Here is an 18,116-nt window from a genome sequence, read left to right on the forward strand (position 1 = left end):
TGTCACATTGTGCCGCTCGGGATTGTGGTTAGTTGCTCATCTACAGTTGTTCGCCTAGATTAAGGTCTTAGCTGGGTGTCTCCATTGCAAAGTTAAGCTTCTGCTTAAGATAAATACTGAAATATTACAACTATCTGAAATTTAAAACGAAAACCAGCTATAGAGACTGCTTTAGATGTCATCTGAGGGAGGCCATTGGTCACAGTTGATCTGTACTGTCAGCGAAGTAAGTATCTAAAATTTCATAAACATAAATGGATCCACAAGTAAAAAAAAGTAGTTTAGCTTTGATTGGTAAGCTAAAATAAGTTGGTTTATTCAGGTTTCATTTATTATCATTCATTTTTATATTATTATTACATATTAGACTCCTGATTCAATTACTATTCTCATTTTCTATTCACGTATCGTTTTTTTTAATCAATTTTTTTCTTTATGTCGATAAAATTTGTAGAGCATTAAGCAAGTTTATTGATTTTTCATTTATATATGAACGATTAAAATTTTTTTATATCATTTTTTTGGATTAATTCAGTTCATTTTATGATTAGCCATTATTCGATATAAGCCGTGTGATAATTTGTTCGTTATTTCACTTCCATTTGTGTTCAAATTGTGTCTCTGCTGGTCCAAATTAGCTTGCTTATTTTTTGCGACATTTACTGTTTTTGGTTTTTGGTTTTTTTAAATTCTGCACTTTCATAAGATTTATGTAAATAAATGTCAATCATCATTTACTTTGTTACCTTAATGTCCTTACGACCATAAATATATAAAAGTGACTGTATAAATGATGCACAGTGAACATAGGGCATAAAATTGTAGCAAAAATTTTCATTCATCTTCAATACTTTTTAATTTTCTTACGTTTTTTTGAGCACTAGACTATACTACATATGTATGTATGTCAAATTAGCCACTAATGTCGAAATGAGATTAGAAATAATCGAAATCATTAACATTAGATTAAGTTACAACTTTCATTGATTTATAAGTTATATCCTTTAATAATTATGTGTATGTATAAGAATGTTAAACATTTTTTTTTTTTCATCTTTCAGGCTATAAAAAAGCTACATCTTCTTTTGCGGCATTACAAAAATTTTTTTATTTAAGGTTCAACATCTACAAAAAATTGTTCTTCAACCATTTAATGGTGAATATTCCCATTCTATATTCCCAATAGAACACAAGTTCATATTTATAATAATATCTGTTATGTCTCATATCCCCCAAAAAGCTTACAAAAAAGGCAGCGCATTTTGCAATGATTAACTATCTCAAATATTTATATAAAAAATTTATAGCATTTTTTAGCCTATCAGCCTGTTCAATTACACTCACATCTGTTAGCAAACAATTCTTTCTCTTAAGGAACGTCATTAGTGTCTAGTTCTATTGATCTATACTTTTGGATTATGGAAGATCCAGCTAACTCATTCAATATTTATACTGAATTTTGCTATGAATAATCCAAAAGTAATGATCAACACCTTACTAATATCCATCCCTTGAAGCTCCCTCGCATGTTTTATTGATGAAAGCTAGTTCCACCCTTTTTGACATATTGCACAAAGATATAATTATTGCATACATTGATCACAAAGCATTATAATCATTCTTGTATCTATTATATTGTAAGGTATATGATAGTTGTTATTTGTGTCTGTCTTTAACCTTGCAATAGAGTCGGTCTATCGATTTTCTATTTTCAACTGCAACAGGTGAAATTTTTTCATGTTTTTGTTGCTATTCTCTTGACTATAATTGTAGTAATAGACGAGAACTTTGTAATCAATGACTTAATATTCATTCATGAATGTTCTGTCATCTGAAAATGACTCTCAAGGAATGATACGCTTGAGTAAATGGATAGTAGATAACTATTTATTTGATAATAAACTGGTAGAATTATTATTTTAAGCGAAATATTGACTATTTCCTGTCACTATTTATCCTGTTGGCAGAATTGGTTTAGTTAGGTATGAAGAACACATTAGTTAGAGTAAGAGGAAAGATTATAAACATGCGATAGATACAAGAATTTCCATATTCAAATTGTTTTACCTTCTTTTTGATTAATAATCCCAGCATCAAATTAGCTTTCACTTATGCTTCCATCGAAAATATTCAATTCTTACTTAAATTATATATGATGGAATCCTTTAGAAGTATTAAGGATTGAAGAAGTTGATGTTTGAGGGTGATTAGGGTTTCCTGAATGTTTAACGGTGGAATTAGAATTCTAAATGTTAGCTGCATATTCTATGGACATTATGTTCAAGGGGCAAAGCTCTTCCTTTAAAAAAGTTAGGGATTCTCTTGAAAATGGGTTTGTGTTATCTCTTTATGTCTAGACTTACAATATATAACTGTTCTATGTCTTTAAAATGATTATGATCATCATCTTTGGAATGAACGATTCTCTTTGACTATTTTGCCCTAAACCAGAGTATTAAGCCATGCATGTGTCCGAACATACAAGGAGCATGCTCCTGGGTGTGCTTTTAACACTGATTATGTTCATGATCACTGATCATGCTCAATTCTATTGGTTGTGTATACCCAGAAGCACACTTATTTAGATGAGTTTGCTCATTTTCTGTTTAGGTGTGCTAGTTTAGTCATGTCAATGGTCATACAACCACTTTTATCATGAGCGTCAAATCAAGACTCACAGCAACTTTAACCATATCTACAGCCATTTATAACAAAATCTCTTTAATATACTATGATCAATTCCAGTTACATATTTACTATTCTTTGTTAAAATCCTAGTTCCATTCATGTAGAACTTAGTATCTTTCCCGAACAGTATAACTTGTTCGCCAGGGCATCACTAAGTCTTTGAATCAACGGTGAAACAACCAATGTAACCTCAATCTTCAATAAGTATTACATAAACGTTCCTTATCCATTTAATGCAAATCGAACAATTTGGTAACTTAGGAGAGACGCGAAGTTGTCCTGACCGCTTTCGGTTCACTCTCTATTCTGTCGTTCGGGTTATCCAACTCCATCAATCCCTATACCCGTCTAGAATATTCCATCGTTTTACTTTAGTATAATAATTATACTTTAAGGATATGCAAGCACTCATTTATTTTTTGATAATTGAATTTCTTTATCATTAACTTTTCTCTTAAATCGCATATGATAATTTCATTGATAAGGAACGTAAAGCATAAGATAAGACGCAGAAAACTTTATCTTAATAAAAATCACATTTTTCATCATTAAATTTTTTTTTTGTTTGTTTTTTTTTGTCAGCATACATAAACTCGAGTGGTATATAAGTAGCTATAACTATCAGTGCAAGCAATTTAGCAATTTTTCGTTCAATATCAGTTTTTAATTAATAAAAAATTATATTGTGTAATTCTTGTGTATTTGGGTGTTCCTCCTTTTTGTGTGTGACTTTTACTCAAACTAAATAAGTAATTTTCTCATGATGTTGAGACTAGATTAATTAATTGTGCGGATTTTATCAAACTAATTTTCAACTGGCTCAACAGCTTCAACTTCTTCAACCTGTTGATTTGCCGTAAGTGTTGCCTTGTTCTGACGAACAATCATTGCACGACGTTCCTAAAATGACACAAACAAGGAGTAAAAGACCATAAATTTATCAGTTAAATGCTATGACTTATTTGTTAATTGATTGTCCTTGTAAGAATAAACATAGGAAAAACAATTGCATGAGAATAAAAACAAATTAATGAATAAGTAATTTAGTTCCAGGTGATTGAAATTGAGAGACACGCGAATATCCAAATGTAATTTATTATTATTATGTATTATGACTCATGCCGTGCTGGTTATGTATCAGAAAACAAATGACCTACATGATTTTTGATGCTCTCTAAACGCTTCTCTAGTTCCTTCACACGATTCTGTTCAGCAATAAATAATTTGTTTTCAATAATGCGCGACTGTTGTTCACGTGCACTTCGTGAATCAGCTGTATGACGGACTTCAGCTACTTTTACCGAATTCTAATGATTTAATGATTATTTTTATTAATAGATAGTGGATGGATAGATTTTGAGATGGATGTAAAGTGGGAGATAAGGACATGATTATAGATGATTTTTAAAATATAAAGGAAACAAGTTACACAATAATGGATGTGAAGGACACACAAAATGAGGGATATAGAAAAAAAGAGTAAAAAAAAAAACATTACGAATAATAAAAAAAGGACTAACAAAATGTCACAAAGAATAATATCCTTCTTACAGCATTCAACTTACATGTTCTCTTAGACGCTCCAAAATGCGTTTAATATTCTCATCACGTAAATTGGCAGCGGCTTTCAATTTGTCATTCAGAGCGTTTCGTTCTTCAACTTTCTGTTGTTCCAACATCTCCTTGGTTCGCTTGATTTCTTCTGTATGATTCTGCGATTGGGGAATAACGGATGAATGTTAGTTTAATAATGAACATTGAGATGGCTTCTTTTTCAGCTTTTGAAGTCTTTACAAATGTGAAAATTAGGGGTGGATTTCTAACCTCAAACATTATTAAGGCTTCTTCTTCTTAGTCAGTATTCAAATTACATTGGAATCAAACCAAATTAAAGACATAATTAAGCGTACCTTGAGTTTTTCCTTCATTTCAGTTATGATAGCTTCACGTTTCTCTTCCGAGTGCTCCATTTTGTTGATTAATGTCTCCTTTGCCTGAACCATAAACTCATTGTTCAACTCATCCTTCTTGCGTGATGCTTCTTCAATTTTTGCCATTTTATTTGTCCAATCTGCAACTTTTTTGGCTTCATACATCTGCATAACATGAAAAGTTTAAAGAGATGAATAAGAAGGATATGAGAATGTAAGCATGATATAAAAATAAGATCATAAAAACTAAATTGGTGTCTCGTTTAATGGAACAAAAGTGAATAGACAAAGTTTTGTCTGCTTAAAAACTTTCTTTTAACTAAGTATGTTTCCATTGAAAAGTTTTCAACTACTATTTGCTATTTTCAAATTATAACGACCATCTGCATTTTAAATTTGAATTGCTTTAAAGTTTTTAATTTTTTTTTTGTGTTTACTTTTATCAAGGAATCTTTCAAATTATAAAATAATTGAGGATAATCGAGTTTAGCAGTGGTTTAATCGAACATGCTACGTGATTCAGGTGATTTTCGTTGCTTTTCAACAAAATATCAGCAGATTTGTCCTCGAGGAAGACTTAATATTACTTTTCTTCAACGAAGCATTTGTTTTTAGAGTTGTCGATCAATAAATAGATAGTTTGAAAGTGATTTAGGCTGTTTTATTATCAGATATCCAGTAAACTAACATCATCCAGTAGGAAACAATAGGAAATCAAAGATCCAGTAAGTTAAATTCCTAATTTTGACATCAAGTTTTTAGTGCATTGTTAAGTATTGAAAACTACGCATTACGATTTCATAACCGCAGAACTCATTCAATGAACAATGAAAATTATCGATCAAATAAAATCAATAAAGTATCAACTCACCAAACGCCTTTCCTCAGCTGCCTTTAATTTGTCTGCAATTTCCTGAGTCGTTAAACTTTTTTCTTTTGTGGAGTTATTTGGTTGCTGAACAGCTTTTGGTATTTGAACTTGAGTAAGGTTCGGTTCCGCTAAAATAACTTCATAGCGCAAACCACCCTTTGATTTTTCCTGACAACGAATTTCAGTTGCTATGAATAAGAAAATAAAAGAAAGAAATAGAAGTTTATTATAGCTTGGGGTTCCCCCATGTTCATTTCCTATTATGCTGTGTACGAGGAAAGCGCAATAAAAATGTGAGTCATCATTGCACTTTTATAGTTTTTCAAGCAAATATTTTCGATTTATTGCTTTTAATTAAGTGAAAAAAGGGGTTCAAAAAAATAGGAAGCCGCTTATAAGGCTTTAGTCATTATCGTTTTGGGGATGCTCATTTCATTCAAATAGAGTGACTTTTTATTTGTCATAATGGGTAAAAAATTATCGAGCGGAAAAAGAAGCTTTAAATGAATAATACTTTGTATTTTATTTTTGAGAGGGTGCAAAAGTCAAGCAGCAAAATGTCGAGTGAGAGAATGAAAAACTGAATATGTAGACATTTGTCTCGTCAAGGCGTCTAGTCACGCAATCTTTCACTGTACTATAGTCGTGTGCTCTACATTACTTGGAATATCCAATCTTTCTTTTCCTATGTAATAAATTTTTTGGCATAAAAATAGCATTTTCACCAGGCAAAGCAAGGCATACATTCCGAAAAAATATAAAATGAATTTTTTTTACAATTAGGTTGTATAGCTGAGTAAATATGGTGGAGATTACCCTCTAATTCGCTACATATCCGATGAGTTTCGTGCCAGGAAAGAAGCAAGAAGAAGACGTGAAAATTTTTTCTCAGGCCAGGCTCGTTATTGACAAAAATTATACCATACTTGCTATATTCATTGTTAATAAGCATTTGATAGCATAACTTACTACAACAAATTCAGCTCATTACGTAAACTAAAATTATGGATTTTCAATAAAAACACCTAGTCTTGCTATTATGATGTTGTAATTAGCCGTGCTCAACCTTGTAAGGTCATCGAATGACATAAACGTCAAATATTGCCATATTGTTCTTGATTTTTGATTGAAATTTTGACTAGTTGATTATGTGATGTGGAAAGGTTGGCGTGCCGAGATTGAATAACGAAAACATAAGTGGAGTCAAGCTTGAGTCTTTTGAAATTTTTGCATAAATTTTGTTTGATTTGTTCGAAATTATTCTAATGGTGATGAGTTCCGATTGCTACGCTTTAGGTCGCTTTGGAGGATATAACGCGATGTTGTATTTTGGAATGTTATTAATGCTTGAATTAGATACTTGATGTAGTAGTCTACCGGCTTTTTGCTAACATTTTAATTAGCTTGGGATTTGTTGTCTTGTCTGTTTGCTTGTCCGAAAAGCACAATGTGGATCATAATCAGCAGTCAGAGCAACCTCACGTTCTAACTTTAATCCAAAGAGTTCCACTCCCTAGCGAATATGTTGTGCTATTCGGGAATAATTTTTAAATGAGGAATCTGGGCAAAAACCACAAATTATTCAGGGATATTCAACTTGTGTTAATCATGTCCTTTTACTCCGAGCAAAACCGACAATCATTATTTTTACGGCGACTTCAAAATGCCCTTTTGTCGGCGCAAATAAGTCATTTAGTATAACCCATTTAAATAATGAAAATAAATAGTGGTTAGAAATCACACGACAGGACGCTATGACGGCGTCTCATAGTAACAATGTAGTTTGGTTCCGTTCGGGATATACATAATTTGACGTAATATGTAATTATTCGTATTGGATTTTTGCCAAAAAAGCACAAGTCGGTTCATTTATTCGATACCCGGCATCAGGCCGGCATAATTCTAGCATGGCTTCGGATTTTAATTGAAATCCGGCATTATGTCAGAGTCACGCCGGCTTGGGGTTGGATTTTTTTTATCGATTATTCAATTTGAGTTATTCAGGATAGTAAATGAAGACATTCTGGAATGAAGACTTCAGAGAGAGAATGTTGGTAGAAAAAGTCTATGGAAAGGATCAATACTTTCTTCTAAACAGCAGCATGACTTAAACTGTAGAAATCTAAAGTCCCGAATCATCGAGAATCTGCAGTAAGTCTTAATATTTCTTAATATAGCGCTACCGAATAAGAAGTAATTTTGAACACGTAAGCCATAACCATAAATTCTCAAGTCAATTTTCCAAAAAAAAATATATCAAAGGATTATCTAAAATTTAATCAATAGCATCCATGATTCACCGCATTTCAAGTAACTTTGCGACGTTTCATGGAGAAAAAAAATGTATGACTGTGCAATAATTCCTCACGACATGTGTACACCGCAGCTTATGAATCAGCATAAGCATCATTCACTTAAAGGAATAAGACATGAAATACTTACAGATGAATTTCACCTTCTTTGATGCTTTTGGCTGCTTCGACCGGATCTTTCCTTGCTTCTTAGCTAATGCATGTCCATTTACTAAAAAATGAGAGAATAATCATTGAAATTTCTTGTTTTTTTATTGATTTTTCATGAAAAAAAGGAACAAGAAGAACACCGGGGCAATAAAACAGAATTGATTTCTTTGAGCTTTTTTTCCCCATGTTCAGCACATAATGATGAAGAAGTAAACTGACATAAAAAGAAGTTTTTTTTCTTCTCCTCCCATGGTTCCCATACAGTCAGTCACTATCCATTAAAAACTCCTTTTTTTACAATTTTTTTTATGGGAAAATCAATAACACGGGAAGATTTTTTTGAAAGACATAAAAATCCACACGGGGCGAATGTGAGTAAGAGAGAGAAACAATTGTTTTATGATTATGTTTGCAGAACATATCAGAGTTGAAAAATCAATAGACACAATTTTTTTCTTTCCTTCCTTTTCGTCACACATTTTCATGCGAATGAGTCATCAACTCAAATATTTTTTTCTCCTTCGTATGCCTGTATATATATGAATGAAGAATTTCTTCTCACAATGGCATTTGGAAGATTTTGTATCATGTACAGCATAATTTGATTATTACGCTAGAGTAGCATGATGAATGCCTTATATAATTTCATCATCATCATAAAATTGCTGTTATTATTATTATTGGCCAGACAGTGTCAAAATAAATTATGTTCTTGTGTCTCTCAATTCTACCATGGGTTCAATGAATAGGAAGTGCGGAAAAAATATGTCTGGAAGTTTGTTCTACATGAGAAAATATATTTTATGACTTTATGTCTCATTCCCAATTTTTTATTTTCTCTCTCTTTTTGCATGTACAGCATGTATTTTTTTTTATTATCCTTATGCACTTACATCCTGCAGCAGCCGGTAGCACAGGAGCACGACACGAATGGCAAAAGCATTGAAGGACAGAATCGCGTACTAATGTGATCAACATGCTAGTAATTGGCCTCTAATTAACTTCTTTTATTATAAACTTTTTTTCACAAAAATTTCAACTTTTTTTCACTTAATTTTTGCACTTAAAAGTTGTGGATTCACAAAATGGAATAAAAATAAGGGTGGGGTCTTGCTGTAAATTTTTTTTCCTTTCTTTTTTTTTGGTAGAAGAAAAACTGAAGAAAACTTTTTTTTTCTTTCCTGTTTATACTTTTATGCTGTTCAAAAGGATGTGATAACGGTGAAGGAACGAATAGAACTGCGCGAAACAATGCGAGAAAAAAATTGCAAAGAGGATTTTTGTTTAGCTTCGGGCCTCGTTCGTGGGGATCATGCGGAATGAAAACTTTTGAATTCACTTTTACGTTACAGAAAAAAAAAGCTTTTTTTTGTTCCTTTTTTTCAATGAAATTTTTACACGCACGATGAAATCATCTGATGGAAAATTACTGCTTTATTTACCTTATCATTAGATTTGAATTTTTTGCATGCTTGCTCTATTTTTTGTCCCTGTTTTTAAATTTAAAACGCATATTGCGTTCTGTCGATATTAAGGAAACAGGTGTTAGTCATTTTAATGTGTATTTCAATGGCTTCTGCTAAGATTTATAATGGGTTTTTTAATTCATCCCTAGTGTAAAATAACATGAAGTTCTTCATTAAAACTTTTGAAATTCTAGCAAGCATAACGAATTTTGGGAATTCAAATACTTTTGTGAGCTTTCAAAAGAACTTTGATGTCCTTAAAAATTAAGGATTCGTTAGGAAAATCGGATATTGTAAATTTTAATTGAGAAAAATTGAATTGAACAAAGTCGGAACTGAAAAAAATGGAATCGAAAAAAAAAATTCAAAACCGAAAAAAAAAATCGGAACTGGAAAAAAAGTCAGAACCAAAAAGAAAAATCAGAACCAAAAAAAAAAATCAGAACTGAAAAAAAAATTGAAATGAAAAAAAAAAAATCGAAATGGAAAAAAAAATCGGAACTGAAAAAAATCGAAATCGAAAAAAAAAAATCAGAACCGAAAAAAACCGGAACTGAAAAAAAATTGGAATCGAAAAAAAAATCGGAACTGAAAAAATATTAGAACCGAAAAAAAATCAGAACCAATAAAAAATCGGAACTGAAAAAAAAAAAATTGGAACTGAAAAAAAAATCGGAACTGAAAAAAAAAATCGGAACTGAAAAAAAATTGGAATTGAAAAATTGGAACCAAAATAATTAGAAAAATCGAAAATAAAAAAAAAATCGGAACCAAAAAACGGATCTGGAAAAAAAATTAGAATCGAAAAAACAAATTCGGAATTAAAAACGAAATTAAATTTTTATTAAGAACAACAAACAAACATTGGCTTTAAAATATAATTCCAAAAATTTGGAACCAAAAATTTTCAACTCCAAAAATTTGGAACCAAAGATTTCCAACTCCAAAAATATTTTGAATTTCATCACAGTAACCATTGATTCACTGATTTTTCATGTTGGAAAAATTTAAGGAAAATGAAAATTGAAAAGCTGACAAGAAAGGAAATAAACTACTATTTTTCATAAAATAAAAACCAACTCACCATAAGCCTAATGCCTTATCGATTTAAGAACTTTGATCTTAACTTTCTTCAAGACCTCTGCAGGCTTCAGAATGTTTCTTCCACTGGCAAAAGATATCCATTTTGGATACATTCGGCTGAAGATGAGATGATGAGGTATCAATCTGCGAACATAACCTTTTGTCTCAATCTTAAGCGTTTCTTCCTTCTCGATCTGAAAAAAAAAATCAAAAAAAAAATAAATAAAAAGAGGTAAAACAAAAAAAAATGATCGCAGCTACCGTCGAGTTTTCATGCCCAAAAAATTTAAGGTAAAGGAAAAGTGAAAATTTAAGAAGTCATTCACAAAATTGGCAGAAGGTGTACGTGGAAGAATTTTGAAAATATTTTATACTTAGCTTCCGATCCTTAAATTCCCATCGATCAATTAATTTGAGAAAATCTTCATGCTTGATGGAAATTATTTTTGATGGTCCAAATTCTTCAAATAATTAAATCGATTTATTTTTAGTCCTAACTAAATATTTGTTCCATGTTCCAATATCTTCTGTCTTCTGCTGATCCTCTTCGATGTGATGCCTGACTGTTAACATCTCCAAAAAATTTAAAGGTGTTACTCCTTCTATGCTTAATTTATTACTGAAGAAAAATTGTTACTTTGATTTTTTCAATGGTTACTTTGATTAAATTTTTTCAATTTTTTAAATTTCATGAAATTTAGTAGAAAATCCTTTTGATTCTCAATGGTGATACATTAAGCAGCATAGATGCATATATGCTTTCACATGATAGTTCAAGTGTCTGCAGCTAAATAATTTTTAGCGCATTTTTGAAACTTGTTTTCAAAAAGGTAGCTTATTAAATCACTTTGTCTGTTCGGCTGACGATAAAAACTTTTTATCTAGACATCGTAGAGAGCTCGGAATGGTTTTAAAAGATCAGTTACATAAAGTTATTGCGGCCACGGGCATTTAAAAGTTTCAAATCAACGCATAAATGCTATAATTAACAATTTTTCATTTTCATATACAACAACAACAAAAACAACAACACGTTTTTTCATTGTTTTACAGTGTTCTTCAGTGTTTTTCGATGTTTTAACAGTGTTTGCTGAACAAAGTTTAAATTTTTTTTTACCGTTATGAGATTTAAATTATGAAAATCCGTTAAATGATGAAATTCTTAAAAATCTTGTAGGATGACTTGGAATTTACTGGATCTTGTTTTGAAGGTCTGAATGTGACCTGAATCCTACTGGATCTTGTTTTTTAGGTCTGAAATTGACTTATTAATCAATTACTAATCGCTGGGACAAAAATGCGCTAAAGTCCCTCGATCAATAACACGAGGACTTTTGTAATTTTTTATTAATTTTTAATTCTCTGTACAGTTTTCTGATCTAAATATTATGTGACCGTGATCCGGTTTATTACAAGTGTGCAAGTTATTTTCAAGGCATTTTTGGCTGGTCATACAGATCAATTGTAATCCATGACCTCTCATTGATGTCACCTGAAGCTGATTCGGGAAACCAGTGTTTCCCCTTGTCTATTTTATCAAGTGTAACAGTTTCCTTCCAAGATTTCCGGTTCAAGGTCAAGTCCGGTTCTTTTATTTGGTTTCGTAGCTTATAGTTAAGGATGGCGACTTGCTCAACACACTTCATATTAATCAGAGCCTTGTTCGACTCCGCTCCACTATGATTCGGTTTTTACCGCGAGAATGTCAGGTTGGTAATTTGTGGAGTTAAGCTAGGTATGTGGATTAGACATATATTGCGTTTATTTCAATAATCTGAGTCCTTTTTAGCGCATTTTTGAAATTTTTTTCAAAAAGGTAGCTTAATAAGACACTTTGTTCGGTCGGTCGGTCGGTCGTTCGGTCGGTCGGTCGGTCGGTCGGTCGGTCGGTCGGTCGGTCGGCTGGAACGCGAGATCTCGAAAACTAGACATCGTAGAGAGCTCGGAATGGTTTTAAAATATCAGTTCTATAAAGTTATTGGCGCCTCGGGCATTTAAAAGTTTCAAATCAAAGCATAAATACTGTAATTAACAATATTTCATTTTCATTTACAACAACAACAAAAACAACAACACGTTTTTTCATTGTTTTACAGTGTTCTTCAATGTTTTTCGATGTTTTATCAGTGTTTGCTGAACAAAGTTTGAATTTTTTTTTGACCGTTGTGTAGTTTAAATTATGAAAAAAAGTTAAATGATGAAATTCTTAAATTCCAAGTATGGTGACTTAGAATTAACTAAATCTTGTTTTTGTTGGTCTGGAAGTTATATGGATCCTACTGGATCTTGTTTTTCGGATCTGGAAGTGACCTGGATCCTACTGGATGTTATTTTTGTGGGTCTGGAAGTGACCTGGATCCTACTGGATGTTGTTTTGTGCATCTGGAAGTAAGCTGGATCCTACTGGATCTTGTTTTGTTGGTCTGGAAGTGACCTGGATCGTACTGGATCTTGTTTTGTGGATCTGGAAGTGACCTGGATCCTACTGGATCTTGTTTTTGTGGGGCTGGAAGTTATATGGATCCTACTGGATCTTGTTTTTGTGGATCTGGGAGTTATATGGATCCTACTGGATCTTGTTTATAGACAGGGAACTGAATTAAAAATCAATTACTGATCGCTGGGACAAAAATGCGCTGAAGTAACTCGATAAGAACGAGTACTTTTGTAATTTTTTAATTTTCTCGAAAAAATAAAATCAAAAACTATAAACTAGTCTAAAATCTTGAACAAATTCCATTGGTATACGATAAAAAAGGAAGATAAATGTTTATAGTTGAGTGCCATAACAGGCATGCAAGGATTTTTCAATATTTATTTAAGGTAGAGTGAGAAAGCAGAAAGGATATAGAAGAAAATTGAAATTCCAAACTTTTTTTTTTATTCTGTTATGGTTTAAAATACTTTTGGTACATCACACGTTTAAAAACCTACAAAAAGTATCATGCACAGATGAACGAAGAAAATTCCAATTTAATTTTTTTTATATCACTGGAATTTAATTCAATTTAATTTTTTTACAATGAAGCTTCTCAATCACAAAAACAACAAATGATAGTAATATGCCAACAATGCAAATTTCAAAAGCTGCTGACAATTGAGCAAGCGATAATACTTTCGGTTCACCGCCTTCATCTGAATGACTTTTCATATTCGATGTCCATTTTTGATTAATCCAATATTCTATTAAGCCTGCTTCCATCATCTGTTGGATGGTCGATGTGAAAATTTCCCTCAAAAATGAACTTTTCTGTAAATAAATCACAACTGGTGCCGTTAATAATGGCTCGGATAAGAGATTTAATGGTGTTGAACTTTTGTTGTATTCACGAATTACTGAATCGAGAGGCTCAACGAAGCCAGCTTTAAATGATGAATCTAGATGTTTTAAATAGCCATCGTCTGTATTTTTCCATACTTTTATGAGCCTAAAAAAAATTCATAAGTAGGCATAAGGATGGGGGAAAATTATAAGCAATTTAATAAGAATCTCACATACTTTGGATCGTACTTTATTTCCTTTAGTGGAACAAAAAATTCCATAAAAAATGGCACGTGAAGTGCAAATTTAAGCTCTTCCATTTCATTCAATGACTCGACAACTCCTTTATTCGTTCCTGATTGTAGAAAATTAAACATTTCAGTCAAATAAGCTGTTCTCATAACGAGGCAGAATAGAATGAACATCATGAGGATCATTCTTAATGCATTTTCCTGCGGAATTCTTGTTGTACTTCCACCAAATAATATCACGACAATGATTATGTATGGAATTTTCCTCTGTACATTATGTCTGAAGTGATTCAACAATGCAATTAGAATCAGAATGAATATGCATGTACAAGTACTTGCTAGCCATAACGACAGACTGAAGCATCGAATTAAGTTTTCTAGAGATGTATATTGAGCACCTGTGGATGTATTTCGAGAGAATTAATTAACAATTTTTTTGGTATTTAGCTGAGAGGATATATGGAGCAGTGTTGCTGTCTATTCATTTTAAGAGCTTTTCTAATAATTGTTGAGGTTTCATTTCTCTGAAAACAAATAACTCCAATTTATGGAATACACTTTTATATTGCTAGATTCCTATTTTATTTGATGTTTTACAAGGTGTACTCATCAAAATTTCTCAGACAATTGCAGATAATCCCAATTTTATAGCATTTTTGAAATAAAAGGCACTTAACATTACTTTGTTCGGTTGGTTGGATGAGATACGAGATCTCGACGATGTAGTGAACTCAAGCTTAAAGCATTAACCCTTATTTAATTGAATAATTTCTGTTTCTACTGTTCTAGAAGGTTAATGTTCTATCACTAAACACGGGAATTAACTAAAAACTAAACACATTATTAATTTTTCATTTCACAAACAAAAGCACGTGATTTTCAAGTTCAAATTTTGAACTTCAAACATTTGAAAATTTTTTGGCCGTTAAAAATTTGAATTTAGAAAAGCCGTTAAGTTTTTAAACTTCCTAAGCTCTTGTCGTTCACATAACAACACTGCGAAACATCATCATTCTTCGATATTAGATGCTGGATTATCAATTTAAATTTCCAATGAACTCTTCATGCAGTTTCAGATCAGTCTAGGATTTGTTCTCAATTATTCGCAAGAAGAAACAATAAAATAATGAATTCAGAATAATAATCTCTAGACCAGCACATCACTAAGTCCATACTGATCCAATAAAGCAACCGAATATCATGTCTCACCTGGAGGAACAACGACAACAAAAGGCACAAAAAAGTACGGATAAGTACTATCGAGAAATTTAGATTTAAGCATGTTCATAAAATGCCATCCACATATATAATCAACATCCTTGATTATTAGCTTTCCTATTGTTCCGTCACCACTTCCATTCTCAAAGATGCTTCCCCACCATTCATTATGAACGAATTTATTTGTAAAATTGTATTTCCTTGAGAATTCATTAGCAATTTCAATGTCACTTCCAATGAATGTATATGACGATCCATTATTATGCTTGATTCTCTCGACAGCTGGAAACGATGGTTGTGTTCCCAATCGTAAAGTACATTGATGAAAATTTTTCAATTTGATTGGAAAAAATGTCTCGGATATCCAATTTGAAGTCATAAATTTATTTATGACATGTAGTTTTGTGATATTTCCACAATATTCATCCACAAATGGATAGAATGTAACTAAAACAGTTTCTGTATCTTGTTGAAACATGAAATTTATGTCGGATGCTTTCCTTAAATCCCAAATCTTTTGCAGTAGCTTCACAACAAGACTTTGATTAAAGTCATAAGATATTATGATGAAAGATTCATCAACATTGTGTATTGTTGACAGTATAAAGTCTTCAGAATTAATAATGCTATCAATCACAATTATCACTAGATGTTTTCTTGACATAGTTGTTGAGTTCATTATATTCACAATTATGACATCGTCGTTGTCGCTGCTGAGCGCACGACTTACTTGAAATTGTTTTGAAGTTATTAAAAATTTGACTTCGTTTCGGGAGCTTTTAATCATCAAACTTCTTATTGCTGTCTCCATGATATGACTATTCTCATAAAAGTTTATGATGCCAGAAGCAAATTGCAGCATGAATAAATTTATGATCCAAAATTTCATTCTGTTTTTTTAGTTCCTTTCACAGCTGATTTTATGAATAAACTGACAATATTTTTATGGAAGTTCTTTTTCCTCAAGCTAATAATAATCACTTTCAAATCGATTCTATATAAACATGTAAATTAAGCGAATGTTAATGTTTCATGACTTTGATATTGTTTATGCTACACATTTTTATTGATATTTACCTTTGTGATTGTATAGCAAATTTATTGAGAAATCAATTTACAATGAAATGTCAACTTATTTATTAGGCAAGTGGGGATAATCACAGAGCCTTACATATAATAAGACGCACGACACATGGTAAATGTAGTCTGTTTGATAAGTCACTTTAGACAGTTTACTAAACAAGGTGTAAATCACGAAAGTTGGTGTTGAATTTGAACTTCCGAGTTCAAATCCTACAATCAAAAAAGTCATTTTTCGGAATTTTAGATCAAATTTAGGTACTTCGGCTTCTAAATTGTTACAGTTTAATCGATTTAGAAGGCAGCATCAGATTATGGAGAATTAGGCAGCATGAGATGTATGAACGATTGTATTTTGGAAAGATTTTATTAAAACGGACCTAGATGTATTGTAACATACTAAATAATTGGAATGGATTGGAACGAGAGCTGACATAAACAACTGGTTCTAAGATCTAAACAAGGTTTTTGGTTGGTTACTACTCGCTGAACTCCATGTGCTGTTGAAAAAGGGCAGGTAATCGGATTTGAGTTCATCTCAACCATTGTTGTACCAGCATGGTTTGTATATTCGCGACACCCAAATTGTTTCCAATGCTCATTACATTAATATATCATGTCCTTTATAAGCATTGAGTTAGTAGGTTCAATACTCCGAAACTTCCACGCCTCTGAAATTGAATTCTTCGGTCATTCTAAGAAAATTAAATTACCTTCTGAGTTAGTGTCTAAAAATATTCTTTTTAATACAAAACAAATCAAAAAAGGACATTAAATATTAAGCACGAACCATTGCATTACAACCGGACTCAACGAGACTTAATAATGCTCGTGTCAAATATTTATAAGAGAAAATAAATATTTATGATACTTATTAGATATACACTTCTATACGGGTTATGTAAATATTTATTAAATAAACAATCAATTGAATTAAGGAATTTCAGCAGCGATACATTAAGTATGAACTTGAATTTGCTTCAGGACAGTTCAGGATTTATTCATGTTTTCAAGTGTCAAACGGAAGCGGGTATCATTTGGTATTAATAAAAGTCGTGTAGCAGAGTCTTAAAAGCTTCGGTGCGGAGCCTGCTTCATTTGTGTCGTTCGGGATGTATTGGAAATTCCAGAGATCAAAACTCGAGTGGACCACAATCCGTTATAGTTGGTTCGTGGCAAATTAATGTCCGGTTGATATCTTGTTCTAACGTATTTCTGTTCATTCGGGAAGATGACTAGCTGGCTGTTAAAAGGCGTCTTACAACAACCAATTTTTTTATATTCTTTGGACTAGCCTTCTCAGAACAGAATAAGAATGCATTTACCTAAAATTCACCCTTCAAAGTGCCTTAAAAAGGAAATATCTCAAATAGACCACTGGGACTGAAAAGCTAAATTACTCAACATCTAGAACACAATTCCCCTCAAATATCTTTAAAGCATCAAAATGTATGCAGACAATAAAGCACTTTGCGTAAGGAATAATTTTTCCCACGCTTTTTTTCATCCCTTTTTAGTAAATATATTCTTTAGATCCCAGTAGATATACATAATGAAAATCTCAACTTCATAATGTGCTGTAAACATTTGCATGCTTTATTTTATACAAAAATCGGATTGAGTCACTTATCTGCATTTATTCCCGAGTAGCACAAATGAAGAAGGCTCCACCACGGGCCTTTTACGGATCCACCAAGGAGCTTTTAGGGTTCCGCTACAGAACTTTTGTCAACACCAAACTGAAACGACCTCTAATTAGCAGCCATCTGTGAGCCATGCTTTGGCTGCTTCCATTTGATACTTT

At 32.0% G+C, this 18,116-nt stretch overlaps 2 protein-coding genes across 3 annotated transcripts; both read right to left on the reverse strand.

Annotated features, from left to right (window-relative positions):
• Positions 1-307: 307 nt before the first annotated feature.
• On the reverse strand, positions 308-9,177 carry stai (stathmin). 2 transcript variants are annotated; one of them, XM_070652173.1, is made up of 7 exons: positions 8,846-9,177; positions 7,933-8,013; positions 5,491-5,678; positions 4,599-4,784; positions 4,254-4,400; positions 3,846-3,995; positions 308-3,588 (listed from the first exon to the last, which is right to left on the reverse strand). In XM_070652173.1, exons 1-7 carry the CDS (start codon positions 8,928-8,930, stop codon positions 3,493-3,495), a joined length of 933 nt encoding a protein of 310 aa, XP_070508274.1. In that variant the 5' UTR covers positions 8,931-9,177; the 3' UTR covers positions 308-3,492. The 2 variants fall into 2 exon arrangements, with proteins under 2 accessions (XP_070508274.1, XP_070508275.1); XM_070652174.1 differs by lacking the exon at positions 3,846-3,995.
• Positions 9,178-13,499: 4,322 nt separating this feature from the next.
• LOC139099604 (glutamate receptor U1-like) lies at positions 13,500-15,911 on the reverse strand. Its single transcript, XM_070652115.1, has 3 exons — positions 15,224-15,911; positions 14,001-14,412; positions 13,500-13,929 (listed from the first exon to the last, which is right to left on the reverse strand). Exons 1-3 carry the CDS (start codon positions 15,909-15,911, stop codon positions 13,500-13,502), a joined length of 1,530 nt encoding a protein of 509 aa, XP_070508216.1.
• Positions 15,912-18,116: the final 2,205 nt, after the last annotated feature.

This window comes from Chironomus tepperi, unplaced genomic scaffold (assembly GCF_022539635.2).
Source record: "Chironomus tepperi strain 1889 unplaced genomic scaffold, CSIRO-AGI_Ctep_v1 contig_479, whole genome shotgun sequence".
Classification (NCBI taxonomy): Eukaryota; Metazoa; Arthropoda; class Insecta; order Diptera; family Chironomidae; genus Chironomus; species Chironomus tepperi.